At 43.8% G+C, this 23,265-nt stretch overlaps 3 protein-coding genes across 5 annotated transcripts; all 3 read left to right on the top strand.

Moving 5' to 3' along the window:
* Positions 1-1,474: 1,474 nt before the first annotated feature.
* Positions 1,475-4,857, top strand: LOC101835836 (protocadherin beta-16). Its single transcript, XM_005139229.4, is given in 1 exon segment — positions 1,475-4,857. A coding segment is annotated over 1 exon segment (2,403 nt). The 5' UTR covers positions 1,475-1,722; the 3' UTR covers positions 4,126-4,857.
* Positions 4,858-4,982: 125 nt separating this feature from the next.
* LOC101835308 (protocadherin beta-18) lies at positions 4,983-16,110 on the top strand. Of its 3 annotated transcripts, none has more exons than XM_040741923.1 (2): positions 4,983-6,312; positions 13,578-16,110. In XM_040741923.1, the coding sequence occupies exons 1-2, from the start codon at positions 6,148-6,150 to the stop codon at positions 15,813-15,815; spliced, it is 2,403 nt and encodes an 800-aa protein (XP_040597857.1). In that variant the 5' UTR covers positions 4,983-6,147; the 3' UTR covers positions 15,816-16,110. The 3 variants fall into 3 exon arrangements, with proteins under 3 accessions (XP_040597857.1, XP_040597858.1, XP_040597856.1); XM_040741924.1 differs by having other exon boundaries at positions 4,983-6,675; positions 13,935-16,110; XM_040741922.1 differs by lacking the exon at positions 13,578-16,110 and having other exon boundaries at positions 4,983-12,037.
* Positions 16,111-16,237: 127 nt separating this feature from the next.
* On the top strand, positions 16,238-20,878 carry LOC121138890 (protocadherin beta-14-like). Its single transcript, XM_040741921.1, has one exon. The coding sequence runs from the start codon at positions 17,449-17,451 to the stop codon at positions 19,846-19,848; it is 2,400 nt and encodes a 799-aa protein (XP_040597855.1). The 5' UTR covers positions 16,238-17,448; the 3' UTR covers positions 19,849-20,878.
* The last annotated feature ends 2,387 nt before the right edge of the window (positions 20,879-23,265 follow it).

Below are 23,265 nucleotides of genomic sequence, written 5' to 3'. Positions count from 1 at the left end.
TTAAAAATAAGCAAAGACCAGAATAGATATTTTCTGAAGAGAATATACCAATGGCTAAAATGCACCTGAAGAGCTGTACAACATCGCTCATCAAACCAACATCACAACAAGACATCTGGACCTACTAGGATGTTGAGGACCAAAGAGTCAGATCAGTGTTGGGAGGATGTCATAATTCTGAAACCCTGACACACAGTTGATGTAATGTAAATTGCTGCGGCCGTTTTTTTTTAAACCAGCCTGTAAGTTTTTCAAATGGGTAAACATAGAGCTATCACATGGTAAGCAATTCAGCTGCTAGATAAAAATAATGTATGTCAACATGAAATATGTGCTTGAGTTGGATGGAGGTGGTGCTCACTTTTAGGGAGTCTGAGGCAGATGGATCTGAAAGTTTGAGGCAAGTCCCGGGATAGCTAAAGCTATGCAGAGAAACCCTGTCTCAGAAAACCAAGTGTTGTGTGTTGTGTGTGTTGTGTGTGTGTGTGTGTGTGTACATATATAACTCTTCATAGCAACATTGCTCAGAGCAGCAAATGGGTAGAAACATTCCAGATGTTCAAATAAACATGAGCTTGCTATAGCCAGAAAAATTAATGCAATTCTGGAACATGCTAGAATTTGGATGAACCTTGAAAGTCAGGCCAAGGCAGGAGAGTTGACCTCAGAAGACCACACATCCTGTCATTCCATTCATGTGTAAGTCTACGATAGAGAACTCTGTAGATGCCAAAAAGAGACTAACGGTTCCTCTGGGCACTACATAGGAGAAATAAAGAAATAAGATGATAGTTAAGGGATGTGAGGCTCTTCTTTGGCTGCAAACCTGAACTTGATGGTGGGTGCACCACTTTGTGTATATATTAAAAGGCTCTAAGCTTTATACTTTAAATGGATGCATTTAAGTGTATGTTATATCCCAAAGCCGTATATTAAAAAACACAGGCACTATTTATGCCAAATGTAAAAATCAATCCAGGTCCTCACATGGATATTTATGAAATAATTTTCTGGCAGTTGAACGTTGGGAAGACTTAAAATTCTTTCCCTTGGATGCTGGGGAGAAAAAGGAACCCATTCATTCCTTAATGAAGCATGTCTACCTCCTGTAGAATTTACTGGTTGAGATTTTGCATTGTCCCCTAATTTGTAGCTGTGTAGTGTGTGTGGTGAGAAATATGTGCATGTGAAACATTGCCCATGCTGTATTTGAGACTTTACCCCTCAATGCAAATGTTGGCTATACTATCTTATTCAGCCGTTGTTGGCACATCAGCGTCATTACATACTCAATACCATGAGTGAAAATTTACTTTTGTACTTAGTTTCATACAGTACCTCAGCGTTTTATTTATACACACAAAAACAACATGAAAAAAGTTAATGATTCACATTATATCACTTAGTCCACATGCCTTGCAGAATTTTTCTTGTTAAATCTGAACATGCAAGTCCCAGTGAGACCACGTGGTGGCGCTGCAGGTTAAAGAGACAAAGCATAGGTAATGCTTCTGCAATCTCCTCTCAGTGCCAGTTTCTCACCACCTACAAGCAAAAAAAAAAAAAAAATGTGCTCTCTTCAGCCAAAGCAAAGGAGAGTGTAAGACCTTAAATATCCTATCTAGAGGCTCGATTCTGACGTTCTGGTCTGTGGGACAGTGCTATCAGCATCCTGGGCACAGGAGAAGCTACCGCAAAGCAAATAGGAACGAGGAAAGAGCCATGGAGACTGCATGGATGCAGAAACCGAGACAAAGGCAAGTCCTAGTTTTCTTTGTTTTGCTGAGTGTGTCTGAGGCAGGCACGGAGCTAGGTCCCTATTCCATAAAGGAAGAAATGGAGAGGGGCTCCTTTGTGGCAAATCTTGGGAAAGATCTGGGAGTGGAGCTGGCAGGGATATCTACCCGCAGGGCTCGGATCATTTCCCAGGAAAAGAAAGAAAATTTGCAGCTCAATGTTCAATCCGGAGATTTGCTCATAAATGAGAAACTAGATCGAGAGGAGCTGTGTGGCTCTGTCGAGCCTTGTGTTCTTCACTTCCAAGTGTTAATGGAAAACCCTTTAGAGGTATTTCAGGCTGAATTGAGGGTGGAGGACATAAATGACCATTCTCCAGTGTTCAATGAAAAAGAAATGATACTGAGAATACCAGAAAACAGTCCTCTGGGAAGTACATTCCCTTTAAATAATGCTCTGGACTCAGACTTGGAAATTAACAATATTCAGAGCTATAAAGTCAGCTCAAACTCTCATTTCCTGGTTGTAACCCGCAATCGCAGTGATGGCAGGAAGTACCCGGAGCTGGTGCTGGAGGGAGAGCTGGATCGGGAGAAGGAGCCTGAGCTAAGGTTAACCCTCACAGCCTGGGATGGTGGCTCTCCTCCCCGGTCTGGGATGGCACGGGTTCTCATTGAAGTAGTGGACACCAACGATAATGCACCCGAGTTTCAGCAGCCAACCTACCAAGTGCAAATTCTGGAGAATCTCCCAGCGGGGTCCCTGGTAATCACAGTCTCAGCCAATGACTTAGACAGCGGGGATTATGGGAAGGTATTGTACGCACTCTCTCAGCCTTCGAAAGATATCAGCAAGACATTAAAAGTGAATCCAGTAACAGGGGAAATTCGGCTACGAAAAGAGGTAGATTTTGAAACAACTCCCTTTTATGAAGTGGACATTAAGGCCACGGATGGAGGTGGTCTCTCAGGAAAATGCACTCTGCTCCTGCAGGTGAGGGACGTGAACGACAACCCCCCAGAAGTGAGGCTATCGGCACTTAGCAGCCAGGTTCTAGAAAACTCCCCGAATGAGGTAGTTGCTGTGTTCAGTGTTAGAGATCCTGACTCAGGGAACAATGGGAAGGTGACTTCCTCCATCCAGGAGGACCTTCCCTTTCTTCTAAAACTGTCAGGAAAGAACTTTTACACTTTAATAACGAAGATAGCACTAGATAGGGAAGAAAGAGAACAGTAGAACATCACCATCACAGCCACCGACCTGGGCACACCCAGGCTCACAACCCAGCACACCATAACAGTGCAGGTGTCTGACGTCAACGACAACGCCCCCGCCTTCACACAAACCTCCTACACCCTGTTTGTCCAGGAGAACAACAGCCCCGCCCTGCACATAGGCACCATCAGCGCCACAGACTCAGACTCGGGCTCCAATGCCCGCATCACCTACTCGCTGCTGCCAGCCCACGCCCCGCAGCTGGCCCTGGACTCGCTCATCTCCATCAATGCCGACAACGGGCAGCTGTTCGCGCTCAGGGCGCTGGACTATGAGGCCCTGCAGACCTTCGAGCTCCGCGTGGGCGCCACAGACCAAGGCTCGCCTGCTCTCAGCAGCCAGGCTCTGGTGCGCGTGCTTGTGCTGGACTCCAATGACAATGCGCCCTTCGTGCTCTACCCGCTGCAGAACGCATCTGCGCCCTGCACAGAGCTGCTGCCCAGGGCGGCGGAGCCAGGATACCTGGTCACCAAGGTGGTGGCAGTGGACAGCGACTCTGGCCAGAACTCCTGGCTGTCATTCCAGCTGCTCAAGGCCACAGAGCCAGGGCTGTTCAGCGTGTGGGCTCACAATGGCGAGGTGCGCACCTCCAGGCTGCTGAGTGAGCGCGATGCTCCCAAGCACAGGCTGCTGCTGCTGGTCAAGGACAATGGCGACCCTCCCAGGTCTGCCAGTGTCACTCTGCATGTGCTGCTGGTGGATGGCTTCTCTCAGCCCTACCTGCCTCTGCCCGAGGTGGCGCACGAAGGAACACAGGAGGATGACTTGTTCACACTGTATCTGGTCATCGCCTTGGCGTCTGTGTCTTCGCTCTTCCTCTTGTCTATGCTGCTGTTCGTGGGGGTGAGGCTGTGTAGGCAGGGCCGGGCGGCCTCTCTGGGTGGCTGCTCTGTGCCTGAGGGACACTTTCCTGGTCACCTGGTGGATGTCAGCGGCGCGGGGACCCTGTCCCAGAGCTACCAGTATGAGGTGTGTCTGATGGGCGATTCTTCTGGGACCAGCGATTTTAAATTCTTACAGCCAGTTCTCCCCAGCTCCCTGCCCCAGTGCTCTGGGAAAGAAACAGTGGAAAATTCTACCCTCCAGAATAGTTTGGGATTTAATCATTATTAGATAGATACGTAATAGATATTTACTTTCCAACATCATCTTGTTGATTAAATTCTGTATACTTGTTACTAACAAAAAGGTTTAGTTTTCCATTTACTCATCAGTTTTCAGGTTTATGCTTAATGTCACAGTGTTGGTTTCATTCTTGTTCATTGCCTAGAATTTCTTCATAGGAGCCCAGCAATGAAAAGGCTTCATCTACACAGTTAAAGTAGATTGCTAAAACGTTTCCACCGCTTTGCTTTTGATGACTTCGTTAGCTCTGCACACTTCACGTCAATGTTCTGTTCCTAGACTTCTGGAATTACCTAAGTATTGCCCTGCATGTTATGTGCATATTTACTACCTGGTATTTCTGTATTCCTTTTCTATGCTGGCTGTCTTGTTCATTAGTCCCTGGTTTTTGTTTTATACAATAGTTGTCTTCTGCCATGCTACTATTTTATAGTTCTATTTTTCTTCGTTTCTATATCTCGATTTGAAATATGTTTCTGTCATAAGTAATAGAAGTATCCATTCAATCTGAAAACAAGCATGTTGTAAGATATTGAGTTTATGTGGATGTACCTAAATTTGAGGGCATGGAGGCAAATTTTGGCATTCTAAGGCATCAAATAGGAGCATTTAATAATTCGTCTTAATTCTGCATGGAAGCCTTAGAGATAGACATTGAGTTTCCAATGGCTCACAATCCAGTTGCTTTCTGTTGAATAAACAGTGTATATATAACACCAAGTACATGTTGTGACTTTTCTCTGCAATGGAGTTGGGGTCTGAGGCACTATCTAACCTTTTTTTCTTGTACACATCCTAAGGTTTAATATATATCGTTTGTTTATAGTGGGAAAATTAGAGCATTCTAGGCCTTTGAATAAAATTCCTTGTGAGGAAGATGTTTTATTGGCACATCCTTGCTTTCAACATCAATAAGACATGTGTTAGTCATAGTATTGGTCTGTTATTTCATGCACAGTAATTGGGTCATATTAGATTTCATTAAGAGGGACATTTATACAAAGGTGGGGCATTTGTTCAGCTGTATAGATGGTGGCTATTATAAGAAAATAAACACAAGTTGAAGGAAAGGAACAGAGTTTCAAAGTATTAAGTAAGTGAAGTAACATGATTTTCAGATGGTGGGGACTGATGGACATTGGTTGTCTCTCATCCTCCTCGTAGTTCATTTGTGTGTGCTTTGACTCAATAAACATTGGTGACTGAATGACTTGCCAAAGACAAGACATGGTTCCCATCCCAAGTAGGTCACATATTGAAGGGGAGGTAGAGGCTTATAAAGCTGGAAGCCATGCTATTTATACAATTAACATAGTCATAAGTCACAGGAGTGCCATTGTTTGTCACCGGGGAGGGACGGCATGGTGGCTCAGTTCTGGATGCAGAGTAGTGCGTCTGTTTCAGGAATACGATACAGGGTTTGTTTAAGGTTTCTGGGAAATGTGAAAATCATTTCTTTTGTCCATTTCTTGTGTTCCTGTGCTCCAGTTTCCAGAATTGTGAAATATTTTGTCAAAAGACATGCTCACAATTTTTCTTTGCTTGCATGAGCCCGTGCCAGAGATGAAAGGACTAGCAGTGAAATGACGTTACCGCTACAAACCTTCTATTCAACTATCAGAATTTTAACTTTCCCACGAAGCTGTGAAAAATCAGTATGAAGGTATCTCTATCTCAGCATTATATTCACGAAACAAACAAAATTAAAACTTAAAAATTAAAATAGCCACTGTAGAGAAATATGAACACATAAAACTGGGAAGCAATCTGTTTCAATCTGTTCATGGCCACATGGTGGCGCTGCAGGCTAAAGAGACACGAGGAAAATTAACTGAGGCTGCACCAGAAGTCACCAACCAAAGAAGGATAACACTGACCACCGGGAGAAAAGCCAAGGCGCTTCAAGACCGAGAAGGGGAAAAAAACCTAGACATTTCCAGTTAAGTGGAACATCTGAGGTTTATGACTGCTGGGAGCGGTGGCTGACCTGAAGTGAAGAAAGAAGAAACAATGGCAGCCAGAACATCAGGCTTCCCCAGACAAAGGCGAGTGCTATTTCTCTTTCTGATCGGGGGTCTATGTTTGGCAGGCTCTGAGTTTGGACCTTACTCAGTAACCGAGGAAACAGAAAGGGGATCATTTGTGGCGAATCTGGCAAAGGACCTGGAGCTAGCGGTGGAAACCCTGGCTGCAAAGAGAACTAGGGTGGTTTCTGACGGCAACAAGCAGCATTTGCTCCTGGATTTACACACGGGAAATTTGCTCACAAATGAGAAACTGGATCGGGAGGAGATGTGTGGCCCCACAGAGCCCTGCATACTGTATTTCCAAATTTTAATGGATTACCCCTTTCAGATTTACCGGGCTGAGCTGAGAATTGTGGATATAAATGACCACTCACCCTCATTCCAAGACAAAGAGATGATTTTAAAAATACCAGAAAACACAGCTGTAGGAGCAGCATTTCGCTTAGAAAGAGCACTAGACTCAGATGGAGGACGTAATGGCATCCAAAACTATACCATCAGCCCCAACTCTGTTTTTCATATTGCAGTTCAGAGCAATGATGAAGGGGTGATATTTTCAGAGCTGGTGCTAGATAAACCTCTAGACTGGGAGGAGGAGCAGGAGCTCAGGTTAACACTCACAGCATTTGATGGAGGGTCGCCACCCAGGTCCGGAACAGCCACTATACACATTCTGGTCATGGACATCAATGATAATGCCCCAAGGTTTCCCCAGGAACTTTATCAAACACAGACTGCAGAAAATAGCCCAGTAGGACTTCCACTTGTTAAGGTCTCTGCAGAAGATGTAGACTCGGGAGTCAATGCAGAAGTTTCCTATTCATTTTTTGATGCTTCCGAAGATATTCGAGCAACTTTTCAAATCAATCCTTTCTCTGGAGAAATCATGCTCAAAGCCTTGCTTGATTATGAGATGGTAAAGTCCTATAAGCTAAATATACAGGCAGTCGATGGTGGGGGCCTTTCTACTAGATGTACGGTTTTAGTTCATGTTTTAGACATCAATGACAATCCCCCTGAAGTGATCATATCATCACTTGTCAACGAAGTTGTTGAGAACGCTCCCGAAACTGTGCTGTCAGTTTTTAGGATTAATGACAGAGACTCTGGAGAAAATGGAGAGACCGTTTGCTACATTCAAGAAAATCTGTCGTTCAGTCTAAAACCCTCTGTAGATAATTTTTACATCCTGATGACAGAAAGAGCTCTGGACAGAGAGAGCAGAGCTGAGTACAACATCACCATCACAGTCACCGACCTGGGCACACCCAGGCTCACAACCCAGCACACCATAACAGTGCAGGTGTCTGACGTCAACGACAACGCCCCCGCCTTCACACAAACCTCCTACACCCTGTTTGTCCAGGAGAACAACAGCCCCGCCCTGCACATAGGCACCATCAGCGCCACAGACTCAGACTCAGGCTCCAATGCCCGCATCACCTACTCGCTGCTGCCTGCCCACGACTCGCAGCTGGCCCTGGACTCGCTCATCTCCATCAATGCCAACAACGGGCAACTGTTCGCGCTCAGGGCTCTGGACTATGAGGCCCTGCAGACCTTCGAGTTCCGCGTGGGCGCCACAGACCAAGGCTCGCCTGCGCTCAGCAGCCAGGCTCTGGTGCGCGTGCTTGTGCTGGATGCCAACGACAATGCGCCCTTCGTGCTCTACCCGCTGCAGAATGCATCTGTGCCCTGCACAGAGCTGCTGCCCAGGGCAGCGGAGCCAGGATACCTGGTCACCAAGGTGGTGGCTGTGGACCGCGACTCTGGCCAGAATTCCTGGCTGTCGTTCCAGCTGCTCAAGGCCACTGAGCCAGGGCTGTTCAGCGTGTGGGCTCACAATGGCGAGGTGCGCACCTCCAGGCTGCTGAGTGAGCGCGATGCTCCCAAGCACAGGCTGCTGCTGCTGGTCAAGGACAATGGCGACCCTCCCAGGTCTGCCAGTGTCACTCTGCATGTGCTGCTGGTGGATGGCTTCTCTCAGCCCTACCTGCCTCTGCCCGAGGTGGCGCGTGACTCTGTCCCCGATGAGGATGTGCTCACACTGTACCTGGTCATCGCCTTGGCATCTGTGTCTTCGCTCTTCCTCTTGTCTATGCTGCTGTTCGTGGGGGTGAGGCTGTGCAGGAGGGCCAGGGCGGCTTCTCTGGGTGGCTGCTCTTTGCCTGAGGGACACTTTCCTGGTCATCTGGTGGATGTCAGCGGGGCGGGGACCCTGCCCCAGAGCTACCAGTATGAGGTGTGTCTGATGGGTGGCTCTACTGATACCGGTGATTTCAAGTTCTTGAAACCAATTTATCCTGATGTTCATGCTCATGGTTCCCAGATTAATTGTGAAGGTTTCAATTTTGAGTAATGTTTCATTCCATTTAACGTATGACACAGCCGTATGGGTTCTAGTTTAGTTGTGCAGTAGTTTCGGCCCAACACAGCACATCTTCATTTTTAACTTTTAAACGGGTTATATATAAAAATGTTTTTCCATTAGTGATATTTAGTAGAGTATATACCACTTTAAATCTGAGGTTTTGATTCTTTCGTAGCGCACAATAATTTGTTGTCATTTCTCATTATGGAAAATTGATATTTGAGGGTTTTGTCTGGTTTTCTTTTGTTGCTAATTGTCAACCCCAAGCCTTTTGCATGCTAAGCAAGTGCTATATCATTGAGCTCTGTCTCTAGCCAGTAACTTTTAAAAGTATAGCATTTTAACTCTCTTTGACTTTGTGCCAACTTCATGTGTTTATGTTGTGCATTTCGTTTCTTGTAGCCTGCTCCATCTCCCTGCAACTCCTATTACTTCCCTCTACTCCCTTACAAGTCCCTTCCTATTGTGTACGATTCTGAGTATCCTGATAATTCTGTGTTAGCACACTAATCAGCAGGATTCAGCATGACTTCGACAAACGCAGGTGCCATTCATTCCTAACCTCTGCTGCTCCCCTGGTCCCCTCCTTTTCCCTGCAAGTCTCCCTCTCTGCTTTCTCATCAAAATTGTTTCGTTAGCTTTCTTTCTCCCCTTCCTCATTCTTAGACATATAAAACAGAATGTGTCATATAATGCAAATACAATGTAATAGTCTGCACGAATATCAACCTAAATTTGAACACATTAAAAATTTTGTGTGACAATATTTATGGACTGTTGGAATGATACTTTTCATTTTATATTGGAACTTAAAGAACTGGAAATTTAGAAATTGAGATAAATTAAAGGTTATAGAGAAAATAATTTTTTATCTCCAGTCCCTTTCTATACAGCTGTTCTTCAAATTTGATATACTTCCAGATGATGTTTAGACCCCTTTATCTTGATAATCAAATTTTCTGTGTTACCCATTTACTGCAAAAGGATTTACAGTCCTTATTTCCCATTAGTAGACACACATACAAAAGTTGCGAATTTCCCTTCTCCTAGTTTCCTGATAATATTGTCAGAAAATGTTGTCAGTTTTGTTTCTATAGGTTCCAAGGCCTCGTAGATGAGTACTATCCCTGAAATGAAGCTAGTATTAATGTCCACCTAGCTAGGTCTCTTATGCATGCAGACTTAGTAGTGCAGTATTATTACATTGCCTCTCTTGAAAGCATCTTTCCCAGAGCTGATGCCTGCTGTTTTAGATTCGGCTAAACATCTGTTTACTGAGAGTGATTTTTCTGCACCTCTCTATCCAGGCTGAGTGAGTGAATAAAGTAGTGAGTTACCATAAGATGTACCCTCCATTCTTCCTACTAATTTTTCACATCAGAGTCCTCTTGAAATATTAAGGGTTTTTTGCCTTCAAATATTCAAATATAATATTTGTGTTTATTTCCTACAGATCTTTCATTCATAGCTCCTTCATTTAGACTGTTTATCTTATGGGTGTCATGCTTATTATTATTTTTATTTGATTAACTTTTATTTATTTTACCTGCCAACCACAGTTTCCCTTCCCTCCTATCTTCCCATCCCCTACCCACCAACTGCTATATACCTCCTCCCCATCCACTCCCTCTCCAGTTCCCTTAAGAAAGGGGCAGGTCTCACATGGGCTTGAACCTATAGTACCTCAAGTTGAGGCAGGACTGAGCTCCTCCCCCTGCATAAAAGCCTAAAGGGGTAACCCAGCATGGGAACAGGTTCCTCATCGCCAGGGGGTTGTTCTGATCTCACTGCTAGGAGCCTTACAAACAGAACACAGAACACGCCACACAATTGCCACACACAGGTGGATGGCCTAGGTTTGTCCCATGCAGACTCCCTAACTGCTGGTCCAGAGTCCATGTTCTCCCACTAACTCAGACCAGCATTCTCTGTGTGCCCCTCCAGCATGACTTTGAGCCCCTTGGCTCATAAAATCCCTCCTCCCTTTCTTCAGGAGGACTCCAGGAGCTCAGCCCAGTCCTGGGCTATTGATCTCTGTATCTGCTTCCATCAGTTACTGGATAAAGAATCTCTGGTGACAATTATGGTAGTCACCAATCTGATTCCAGTAGATGGACAGTCCAGGCACCCTTTCCACAAGGATGACTCCAGCTAATGCCACAAACAATAGTGGAGGTTATGTCATGCTTTTAATGCTTGCCCCCCACTGCCCACCTTTTATAGAATCCAGTATCATTTCTGAGTTTACTTTCTTACTTGGTTGGAACCCAACTTCATTAAAATAGATGCAACTTTTGGCACTTTACATAGTGAAGTAACCTTTTCATTTAATTGATAGTTTGACTGGGTATAAAAATATAATTTGAAAAATGCTCCCCCTCCCAGAATTAAAAAGCACTTTTATTTTTCTTAATTTTGTAGAATCGCCTTTCACAAGGATCATTCCCATCTAAGTTGCATCTCATTTTCTTCAATATTTTTCCCACTCATTATGGAGGTATTGGGAACTTATCCTCAGTAGTCTGTAAGAACTGCTTCGTTGTTAACCTTTTCATAAGGATATGTACTGTCAGTATTCAGACTCTCAGTTCACAAACAATTTCATTTTATTTTGCTGTAATTTATCTCCCATATTTTCTAAACTTTTTGATTAAATATCTGACCAACTGAACTGGTTGTGTAAGATCCTAAGCATGTTTCTTTTTCTATTTCACATTTGTCTCTGGTTCCACTTTCTTGCACCAATCATTTAATCATTTAATCTTTATATGTAAGCTTTCCTTTTAGGCAGATAAACACTTTTAGAACCTTTTTTTGTTCTTCTAATTTTTTATACAGCATTCTTGGAAATGTAATACATGTTCTTATCTTTAATTTGTCCTTTGACTATATTACCAAGATATACTTGTACAGAACTATTAACATTACTTAGTCATTTTAAAAATTAAGAGTGAGTCAGGTAGCTGAAGAAATTTACCAAAATTGTATAGTTTTACAGGACATTTAAGTCCCCTAATCTATTCTGTTTTCTTTTTTTAACTCTTGAAGCGGGGTCTCAAATATTAGTACAGGGTAGCCTCAAATATGAAATCTTCATTACTCTGCCTCTTGAGTATTGGGACTACGGGTGTTATGTAGTCAGACCCCCAACATCAGTAAGTGTAAGAATTTACTTGTGCTTAACCATTTCCAGGTTAGAATTCTGATATGGTGTGAGATTATGTATCTGAGATAGACCTTGCGTTCTACACTCCATTGCTACAGCAGAGACTCGAAATATCACTATTTAAAACTCTGAAATTCTACTTTCTTTTAGTTTAACTTCACACTTTTGTTAAGCATTACTTGTGTGTCAAAAACTAGAGAAAGTTTGCTAATCTCTCCAAATCAAGTGTCCATTCTCTACCATGAGTTATTTTCTGTCTCTGTAGACACAGAGAACAGAGAATTCAACACTACTGTAAATACAAACAATAAATTCTCATCTCTTGATTAACTTTAATCTTGCAGTTTCTAGAATGTGTATGGTGTTCTGGGAGACAAACATGTTAATTGCCCTATCTCCAGTGATGGCATTTTTGCCATTTCCTGGAAAGTCGTAGTAAGTTTCATCCATCTGCTTTCTGTCATTAAACACATCTGGGTTGTCTTTTTGCATTTAATTTTGTGAGTTCTCAATATTGTTACTTTCCTACCAGCTTCAGGGGTATTTCAAAGGCAGAAGGATAACTGCATATTACCAGCAGACCTACCTTTCAGTTTCTATCTTTTATGCTAGTTTTTTTCTTTTTCAACTATAGCTAGAACTTAAATTTTTAAAAATTCAATTCACACATTTTCAACTCTGACTCTTCCATCCATTCCTGGGTACTTTCGGAACTTTCAATTGTGGACATCATTGATGTGCTTCTAGTGTCAATTCTCAACAGTCTCCTCCTTCAGTAGCAATCATGAACTTCAGTTAGGGTTACCCACAAGTTTAAGACATGATGCTTGTTGGGGTCTTTAGGCTCTGTGACTACAAGCCATCCCTACGATGGTATATTTGAGTAACTGTATATTGAGTCGCTAGCCAGACATGACATTAACTGGTTTCTTCAGAGGTTAGATTTTTGTTCTCTTTAGGAAAGCAAATCTCTCTCTCCCTCTTTTCTCCATGAGCTGCTGTTCATTGTTGGGAGAATACTCTGGGCACCTGAGATCAGCATTAGAAGTAAGAGTGTGCTTCACACAAAACAGCTGACATCGGTATCTGCGTGCCACTTACTGAATTTTTGTTCCTTGCAAGAAACTGGAACAGTACTATGAATTTTTATAACATGCTCCTTAATGTGTACCATCTCCTGGCTAACCCAGTTTCATAATCCTACCAGAACCTCTGAAACTCTCCAAGGACACTTTATCCTTCCCTTTCCAACTAATCAAGGCCCAGTAGGAAGGGATGTGCTAAACCTAACAATATTATATTCCTGAGACACTTAACAAATGTTTTAAAAACAAATACTGACATCAGCGTGAGCTATAGAGAACGCCGATGAAAACTATACTAGTAACCACATAAACAATAAACATTTGTTTCTGGGGCCAGTCGATGTAAATGGAAATTAAGCAGCACTCATGGAACTGTGAAAACCGGAGAAGACACATGGTGGCGCTGCAGGATAACGCTACGGAAAAGAAATCACATTAAATCCTGCGGACACCCAGCCCCGGTGAGAACGGGAAACTAGGAAGAAATCACAAGTCATGGAGGTGCCGCCAAGAAACCGTTTATCCTTCGGATTCTGAGGATTCCGTGGACAAATCAAGGGACACGTTTTACAGAACTGCGTGGTAGAGCAGAAAGGGTTCATTCAGAAGCCTGCGGGAAAGGAGCAATGGAGAACCCAGGGGCAAGCTGTCTGCAGACAAGGCAAGTCCTGCTTCTCTTTGTTTTGCTGGGAATGGCTCCAGCACACGCTGAGCCTGGGAGACTTGACATGGTGGAGGAGATGCTGAGTGGGGCCTTGGTAGGCAATCTGGTAAAGGACCTGGGGCTCGAGGTGGGTGAACTGTCTTCACGGGGGGCTCAAGTGGTCTCTAAAGATAGCAAACTGCCTTTGCAATTGAACATAAATACAGGAGATCTGCTCCTAAGCGAGCCTCTAGACAGGGAGGAGATGTGTGGCTCCACCGAGCCCTGCCTGCTGCATTTCCAGGTGTTAATGAAAAACCCCTTACAGATTTTGCAAGTTGAGCTTCAGGTCAGGGATATCAATGACAACTCCCCCATATTCTTGGAAAACAAAATGGTTCTAGAAATCCCAGAAAATAGCCCTGTTGGTGCTGTGTTCTTCCTAGAAAGTGCGACAGATTTAGATGTAGGAACCAATGCTGTGAAAAATTATGTGATAAGTCAGAACTCCCATTTTCACATTACAACCAGAGTTAATCCTGATGGCAGGAAATACCCAGAGTTAGTTTTGGACAAGGCACTGGATTACGAGGAGCAGCCGGAGCTCAGTCTCATCCTCACTGCCTTGGATGGTGGGACTCCACCCAGGTCTGGGACTGCCTTGGTTCAGGTGGAAGTCATAGATACTAATGACAACCCCCCCGAGTTTGAGCACATGTTCTATGAAGTGAAGATTCCAGAGAATAGTATCCTTGGCTCACTGGTTATCACTGCATCGGCATGGGATCTAGACTCCGGAATTAATGGTGAATTATCATATACCTTTATCCATGCATCAGAGGATACTAGAAAAACGTTTTCAATTAATAAAAACTCTGGAGAAATACGTTTAATAGGATATTTGGACTTTGAAACAACTGAATCCTACTCAATAATTGTTAAAGCTACAGATCGGGGAGGACTTTTTGGGAAATGTACAGTAAGAATTCAGGTGATGGATGTGAATGACAATTATCCTGAAATTTCTGTGTCATCATTTATCAGTCCAATCCCAGAAAATACACTGGATACTTTAGTTATGGTTTTTAGTATCAAAGACAAGGATTCGGGAGAAAACAGCAGGATGGTTTGTTCTATTCCGGAGGACCTCCCGTTTGTGCTAAAGTCTTCAATTGAAAATTATTATCACTTAGAAACGGAGGGAGCACTGGACAGAGAGAACAGAGCTGAGTACATCACCATCACAGTCACCGACCTGGGCACACCCAGGCTCACAACCCAGCACACCATAACAGTGCAGGTGTCTGACGTCAACGACAACGCCCCCGCCTTCACACAAACCTTCTACACCCTGTTTGTCCAGGAAAACAACAACCCCGCCCTGCACATAGGCACCATCAGCGCCACAGACTCAGACTCAGGCTCCAATGCCCGCATCACCTACTCGCTGCTGCCCGCCCACGACCCGCAGCTGGCCCTGGACTCGCTCATCTCCATCAATGCGGACAACGGGCAGCTGTTCGCGCTCAGGGCTCTGGACTATGAGGCTCTGCAGACTTTCGAGTTCCGCGTGGGCGCCACAGACCAAGGCTCGCCCGCTCTCAGCAGTCAAGCGCTGGTGCGTGTGCTCGTGCTGGACGCCAACGACAATGCGCCCTTCGTGCTCTACCCGCTGCAGAATGCATCTGTGCCCTGCACAGAGCTGCTGCCCAGGGCGGCGGAGCCAGGATACCTGGTCACCAAGGTGGTGGCAGTGGACCGCGACTCTGGCCAGAACTCCTGGCTGTCGTTCCAGCTGCTCAAGGCCACTGAGCCAGGGCTGTTCAGCGTGTGGGCTCACAATGGCGAGGTGCGCACCTCCAGGCTGCTGAGTGAGCGCGATGCTCCCAAGCACAGGCTGCTGCTGCTGGTCAAGGACAATGGCGACCCTCCCAGGTCTGCCAGTGTCACTCTGCATGTGCTGCTGGTGGATGGCTTCTCTCAGCCCTACCTGCTTCTGCCTGAGGTGGCAAGCAACTCTGTCCAGGATGAGGATGCACTCACGCTGTATCTGGTCATCGCCTTGGCATCTGTATCTTCGCTCTTCCTCTTGTCTGTGCTGTTGTTCGTGGGGGTGAGGCTGTGCAGGAGGGCCAGGGCGGCCTCTCTGGGTGGCTGCTCTTTGCCTGAGGGACACTTTCCTGGTCACCTGGTGGATGTCAGCGGCACGGGGACCCTGTCCCAGAGCTACCAGTATGAGGTGTGTCTGATGGGAGGTACTGGCACAAACGAGTTCAAATTTCTGAAGCCAATTGCCCCCAATCTCCCATCCCAGTTCCCTGGGAAAGACATTGAGGAAAATCCTACTCTTTACAATAGTTTGGCATTATTTAATGACCATAACTGAGGCTACTTCTTATGTATTCCATCTTATGGCTATTCCAACACAAGGAGTATTTCTCCCAATTTGCATGATCTTCAAATCTCCTATTGTCTGCATTTTATTTTGTTCCATCCACTTTTCAGTTTATGTCAGCACTGGTAGTAAGACTGTAACTTATTTTGAGGCCGGGTCTCTAGGATGTTCGAACTTGTAAGGAGTTTTCCTCTTTAACACAAACTTGCCCTGCGTCGTCTTTCCAGCTGTAGTCTCTCCTTCGCTTTGCTTACGATGAAATAAACAGACCACTTCAGGAACAGTCGAAATGTTCAAGCACCCCTTTCCTTGACTCTCTTTTTTGTGGTTTTCCTTGTGTCTTCTTATTATCGATGCTATTTGCAAGTAAGTTTATTTTTAAAATCACTCTAGTGTAGATATTATGTTTAAATGTTTGTTGCTATTGACAATAATGATACATTGGGAAATTTATTCTATGATGTAACCATTAAACTTGTTGAAAAGGAGCCCATAGTGAGTTTGGGGATGGCTCAGTGATAGGTCCCTGTATAGATCACAGCACAAAATAAGCAAGTGGGGACAGTGGTAATCTTCTTAATAACTCTATTTTATGTGTCCTGGAAGGTGGCTAGGGAGGCACATACTGTGGCCACTTAAAGAATCTTAGATATGAGGCCTTAATTTTGCATGTGTCTTACTAATGTCACAAAGACAGAATGTAAGCCAGGTGTCCATAGGCACCTAAACTATAGTTTAGATAGAAGAAAGCAAGCCTGTGAGATAATATATAAACTTGTTTATGTTCTCCCTGAAATAAATGAGCATGCACTGAGTACTAATTCACACATAAAATTATGCCATATGTGTATTATCCAACATTCAAACCTAACAGGAAGAAATGTTTTGTTCTCAGTGCTTAGTCTATTGTGAACTTGAAACTTCCTATTTTATTCCATTGCTTAAACTTCCTGATATGGAAACATGCTGCTGACCACTTTACTTTGGATGTATGAAAGTGTCATATATGTGTAGCACTGAGAAGTTTGATGAGATCATCATTTAGATTCTAGTTTAAAAATTAAATTCAACTTCCACAAAGGGGAGTTTATCTTGTGTTGAGAAGGACCAGCTTACAATAGTTATTGCCCTTAGTGGTCTGACACCACTACAGGGAAAAATAAAATGTGGGAGAGATGAAGTTCCTGTGAGTTTCCTAAAAAATCTAAAGTCTGTATTATAGAAGGAGGAAAATGTCAATTATGATAATATTGTAACTATATTTTAAAGGACATTGGTAAGTAGAAATAATGAGTATTTAGAGATAAACAGTCTATGTGAAAATTGCTTTTGAATATTCTAGATAGATGTATTTACAAATTGTTTAAAGAGAATAAATATTAAATGAAAGAATTCACAAAGACACATGGTGGCGCTATAGGATAAGATGAGACAGTACTTAACGAGCTCTGAGGGCTCAGCCATCCAGAGGATGAGAGAATAGCCAATCCATTGAGAAGGGAGGTATTACAGGAGCTTCACTGACAGAGCTGCCAAGGGATTTTCAACAGAAAAATCGGACCTTCGTCTCTCAAAATTGGGACCAAATTTAATTCTGCAACAAAGGAGGTTGACTGCAGGCACTATGGGAACTAGAAGGACACTCACTCTGTGGAAAAGGCAAGTCTTGGTTTTCTTTGTTTTTCTGGGATTGTCTCGGGTGAGTACTGGATCTTTGCACTATTCTGTAGAGGAGGAAACAGAAATTGGCTCTTTTGTGGCTAACCTGGCAAGGGATCTGGGCCTGGGGGTTGTGGAGCTGTCTTCTAGGGAGGCAAGAGTAGTGTCCGATGATAATAAAAAGCATTTACACCTTAATTTGATGACCGGAGATATGCTCCTGAGTGAGAGACTGGACCGGGAGGAGCTGTGTGACTCCATCCAGCCCTGTGTGCTGCCTTTTCAGGTGGTGCTGGAAAATCCTCTACAGTTTTACCAAGCTGAGCTGCATGTCACAGATATAAATGATCATTCCCCTACATTCCTGGACAAGGAAATATCTATTAAAATACCAGAAAGTGCGACTATCGGATCCACATTCCTAATTGAGAACGCGCAAGATCTGGACATAGGAAGCAACAGTCTCCACAAGTACAGCATTAGCCCCAATTCTCATTTCTACATTAAAATTAATGACAGTGGCAATGGAAAAATATATCCCGAGCTGGTTCTAGACAGAGCTTTAGATCATGAGGAGGAAAGTGAGCTTCGGTTGACACTTACAGCACTGGATGGTGGGTCTCCACCCAGGTCTGGGACAATATCCATTTTCATAAAGGTCTTGGACATCAATGATAATGCTCCTGAGTTTGCCCAGAGTTTCTATGAGGTGCAGGTCCCAGAGGACATGCCCATTGGTTCCAGTATTATTGCTATCTCTGCTAAAGATTTAGATTTAGGAAATTATGGCATAATATCATATTCATTTTTGCATGCACCAGAAAGCATTAGAAAAACCTTCAACATCAACCCAACTTCTGGGGAAGTCAACTTGAGATCACTACTAGATTTTGAAGTAATACAGTCCTATTCTGTAAATATCCAAGCAACAGATGGTGGAGGTCTTTCAGCAAAATGCACTCTTTCAGTCAAAGTATTGGATATAAATGACAATGCTCCAGAAGTGACTATATCATCAATTGCAAAGACAATTCCAGAGAATGCTTCGGAGACCCTGGTTGCTCTTTTCAGTGTCCGAGATCAAGACTCTGGGGACAACGGAAGGATTCTTTGCTCTGTTCAAGACGATCTTCCATTTATCCTGAAGCCCACCTTCAAGAACTTTTTCACTCTACTTTCTGAAAAGGCACTGGACAGAGAGAGCAGAGCTGAGTACAACATCACCATCACAGCCACCGACCTGGGCACACCCAGGCTCACAACCCAGCACACCATAACAGTGCAGGTGTCTGACGTCAACGACAACGCCCCCGCCTTCACACAAACCTTCTACACCCTGTTTGTCCAGGAAAACAACAGCCCCGCCCTGCACATAGGCACCATCAGCGCCACAGACTCAGACTCAGGCTCCAATGCCCGCATCATCTACTCGCTGCTGCCTGCCCACGACCCGCAGCTGGCCCTGGACTCGCTCATCTCCATCAATGCGGACAACGGGCAGCTGTTCGCGCTCAGGGCTCTGGACTATGAGGCTCTGCAGACTTTCGAGTTCCGCGTGGGCGCCACAGACCAAGGCTCGCCTGCGCTCAGCAGCCAGGCGCTGGTGCGTGTGCTTGTGCTGGACGCCAACGACAATGCGCCCTTCGTGCTCTACCCGCTGCAGAATGCATCTGCGCCCTGCACAGAGCTACTGCCCAGGGCGGCGGAGCCAGGATACCTGGTCTCCAAGGTGGTGGCAGTGGACAGCGACTCTGGCCAGAACTCCTGGCTGTCATTCCAGCTGCTCAAGGCCACAGAGCCAGGGCTGTTCAGCGTGTGGGCTCACAATGGCGAGGTGCGCACCTCCAGGCTGCTGAGTGAGCGCGATGCTCCCAAGCACAGGCTGCTGCTGCTGGTCAAGGACAATGGCGACCCTCCCAGGTCTGCCAGTGTCACTCTTCATGTGCTGCTGGTGGATGGCTTCTCTCAGCCCTACCTACCTCTGCCCGAGGTGGTGCGCGACTCTGTCCCCGATGAGGATGCACTCACGCTGTACCTTGTCATTGCCTTGGTGTCTGTGTCTTTGCTCTTCCTCATGTCTCTGCTGCTGTTCGTGGGGGTGAGGCTGTGCAGGAGGGCCAGGGCGGCCTCTCTGGGTGGCTGCTCTGTGCCTGAGGGACACTTTCCTGGTCACCTGGTGGATGTCAGTGGTGCGGAGACCCTGTCCCAGAACTACCAATATGAGGTGTGTCTGATGGGAGGTACAGGGACAAACGAGTTCAAATTTCTGAAGCCGGTCATCCCCAGTCTTCAACTCCACGAAGCCAGTTCTAACATGCAGGAAAATGAAAACTTTAGGAATAGTCTTGGATTTAATTTTCAGTAAAAATCTCCTTTATGCTATTAATATTTTCCTTTTATTAATCGATTGCAGATTCTCTTTTTTCTTAGTCTTTAATGGATTTCAGATTTTATTGACGTTGCATGCGTTTTTATTTCACATGTTTTCCTCACAGTTGTTTTTAAAACTTTATGAGGCTGGAGTGATGTAAAGAAACATTCTGCAGCCTTTGCTTATTCTTGTTGTAGTTGTATGTTAACGGTTCTGCTGTTTGTTACACAAGACCCAGAGATGGAAACGCTGACCTAAGCACTGAGAGTAAATGTGTTGAGCTGCTGGTTACTGCCCCTGTGGAATCCACATGCAGGCAGCTCTGGGTGAATCTACAACAGGAGGAAGGGGGTAGGGGACTAAAAAGGAGCAAGTATACGAGAGTTATTTGAATATACTATTAAATCCCAGCAAGCAGAATTTTTAAATATTGCTGCACCTGGGTAGAAATTATAGTGTGTCATTTGTACTATTTTCCCTTCAATTTTTTTCATCGTAAAAGATTTAAAATGCCACCCCTCCATATACAGTCGTAGAGGCCTTTGTGTCCTAGTGTTTCATAACCTGTAATTTTTCCTTATCTATTTTCTAATAATGCTTTCTAATTCTCAAAATATTATAGGTCTTGATACTGCTGTTTTCTTGTTTTTAAATACACCATTTCGTTGGCTCGGTTAAAATTAGTGGTATTCTATACCATTTATTGCTAAAGCAGATAATAAGGTCATAATCTTGTTCTAAGTAAAATAGTCTTTTGCCATAAAAGAGCAGTATAAAAACTCCCTAGGAATTAAAATAAAGACTTTTAAGCGATTTATTTTCTATTTTATGTGCACTGATACTTTGCCTGCATGCATGTCTCTGTGAGGATGTTGAATCCCCTGCACCTGTAATTACAGAGAGTTGTGAGTTATCATGTTGTTCCTGGGAATTGAATTTGGGGCCTCTGGAAAAGCTGCCAATGCTCTTATTTACTGAGCTATCTCTCTAGCCACTGAAATAAAATTTTAAAATGCTAAAAAGACTTTTATGTACTCTTCCTCGCCATTTGTAAAAGTAATATAAGCCAATCATGGAAGCACAAATCTTTAATGCCATTCCTTGGCATCTGGGAATGGAGAATAATCAGTTAAGCATTGCTTTGGCCTACACAGTAAGAGCTTTCCTTAAATGGAAGTAAAGAAAGAAACAGGACCTGATATGCTGGCATATTTCTATGATACAGGCACCTGAAAGACTGGATTGAATGTAAAGCCAACCTGAGCTCTGACACGCATTCTCAAAAGTTAAAAAGAAACAGTGGAGAAGTAGAATTGGAATCCTCACACTAGAGACGCTGAGGCAGAAGGCTGTCATAAATTGGCAGGACTTATGATATGACATGGCAGGACACCCATGCTATGCAGTGCATGCAATACCAGCCTCTGCTGCAGACTGAGACTCTGTTTCTAAATAACCCACTACAAATATAAGTATAATGTCTAGTTGTGTGGGCTTCACTCTCAACTCTCAGCAAAACAGTAAATAAGGGAATGTGTACACACGGAGCAATTTAGATACTCCAAGTTCAATTTTCAGCATGCACAGAAAAGTAACTTCAAAATATTATTAATACTTTGTGGTCTCTGAGATAGTCACAAAGAATAGGTCTATGTTTATGATTGGTAAATGCCTCATATTTCAAATTGTAAGGTCATAATTCTGTGGATGGACAGTTCAGTGGAGGAGTGCAGACAGGGGTGTTGATAGCTACAATGCAGTGTGGGTATATAGATAACATTAGAAATCCACGTCTGCATTCACGGGAAGCAATTAGCTTTTAAGACACTAGTATATACACCTGGCAGTTGTGGAGCTCATTAAAACACTAGTATATACACTGGGCAGTGGTGGCGCTCACCTTTAATCCCAGCACCTGGGAAGCAGAGGCAGGTGGATCTTTGTGAGGTTGAGTGCAGCCTGCTCTACAGAGTGAGTTCCAGGGCAGCCAGGACTGTACAGAAAAACCCTGTCTTGAAAAAAAAGGACACTGGTAGATTATCAACTCAAATTTCTTGTTAAAATGTAGAAAAATAGATCATTTCAAAGTGTAAATTTTCCTGGGGCCATTTAGAATCTTGGGAAATTCAAACCTTCATGTCAATGATTTATATAATGGAAACCAAATAAACTGAGTCATTTACAGAATCCCTTCCCATTAGTCAGCATGGATCCTTAAAAGCAGCATCTGTAAGATAAGAGTAAACTGGAATTTCATTAGCCCTTTTGTATTTTAGCCTTGAACTTGACTTTGTAGCCTTAAACTTAATTATCACTGACAAGCTAATTAGGTCCTAATAAAATTAAATGCAAGTTTATACAAAATAAATTATGCCCCAAACTGGGTGGTGTCAGTGAACGCCTTTAATCCCAGAACTCAAGAGGCAGAGGCAGGAGGATTTCTGTGAGTTCAAGGTCTACAGAGCAAGTTCCAGGACAGGCTCCAAAGCTACACAGAGAAACCTACCTTGGAAAAGCAAGCAAGCAAACAAACGAACAAACAATTCCATAAGCATAGATTATTCACCCTAGTGCTTTGCATTGTAACACTCTATATTTGACAACTGCTTACTCTAGGAAACATAAAACCATGAATGAGAATCAGCAGGAAACAAAACAATGTTAAAGATACCATCATTACCAAGCAATCCTCAATATACTAAGCATGTTAACTGAAACAGAAGGTAACCTTGAAAACGTACGGGTAACAAAAAAAAATCTGTAAAATACAACAGATGGGGAGCTAGAGAGATTGACTCCAGCAGTAAGAGTAGGAATTGCATTCCCATTACCCACGCCTGGCTGCTCAACTGTACCTCTAGATCCGGGGAAACTGGCTCCCTCTTCTGGCCTCTGGCAGCACCTGCACTCACACAGGCATATACCCACATGAAGACACACTAACATGACATATTCGGTAAGGACAAAATTAAGCTTCCATAACGTAAAACATATTAATCAAAAACCAAAATTTAAAACAGTATAGAAAACAATAAAAACACAGTAAAATGTTTAGCCACATAAAAGATGTTCAAATACAATTCATACATTATATAACTCAGAAAATTAATACAATGAAAACACAAGAGGAGATGATTAAAAAACATGGGGTAGAGTTTTTTAGTTTTTTTGAGGCAGAATTTCTCTGTGAAGACCTGGCCAGCCTGTCCTTGAACTTGGAGATCTGCCTGCCTAAGCCTCTTGAGTACTGGGGTTAAAGGTGTGGACTATCGCTGCCTAGTAAGACAGATGAGCAAATTTTAACCAGAACAGTATTTGAAGAAAGACTGGGGGACTTCTAGAATTAGTGAAACATCAGCAAACAAATCTAAGAGATTGCTATAAATCTAAAAGAATACATTGCAGAGATGC

This window comes from Mesocricetus auratus, unplaced genomic scaffold (assembly GCF_017639785.1).
Source record: "Mesocricetus auratus isolate SY011 unplaced genomic scaffold, BCM_Maur_2.0 Super-Scaffold_6730, whole genome shotgun sequence".
NCBI classification, from domain to species: domain Eukaryota; kingdom Metazoa; phylum Chordata; class Mammalia; order Rodentia; family Cricetidae; genus Mesocricetus; species Mesocricetus auratus.
Note: the sequence above shows the minus strand (reverse complement) of the source record. Positions and strands in the feature narration are given on the sequence as shown.

Excerpts from the sequence above, each read along its gene's own strand:
- LOC101835308 (XM_040741924.1), top strand. The coding sequence starts at position 6,148 with ATGGCAGCCAGAACATCAGGCTTCCCCAGACAAAGGCGAGTGCTATTT. Across the intron at positions 6,676-13,934 it reads ATACCATCAGCCCCAACTCT|AACTCCCATTTTCACATTAC; the intron begins GTTTTTCATATT and ends GTGATAAGTCAG.
- LOC121138890 (XM_040741921.1), top strand. The coding sequence starts at position 17,449 with ATGGGAACTAGAAGGACACTCACTCTGTGGAAAAGGCAAGTCTTGGTT.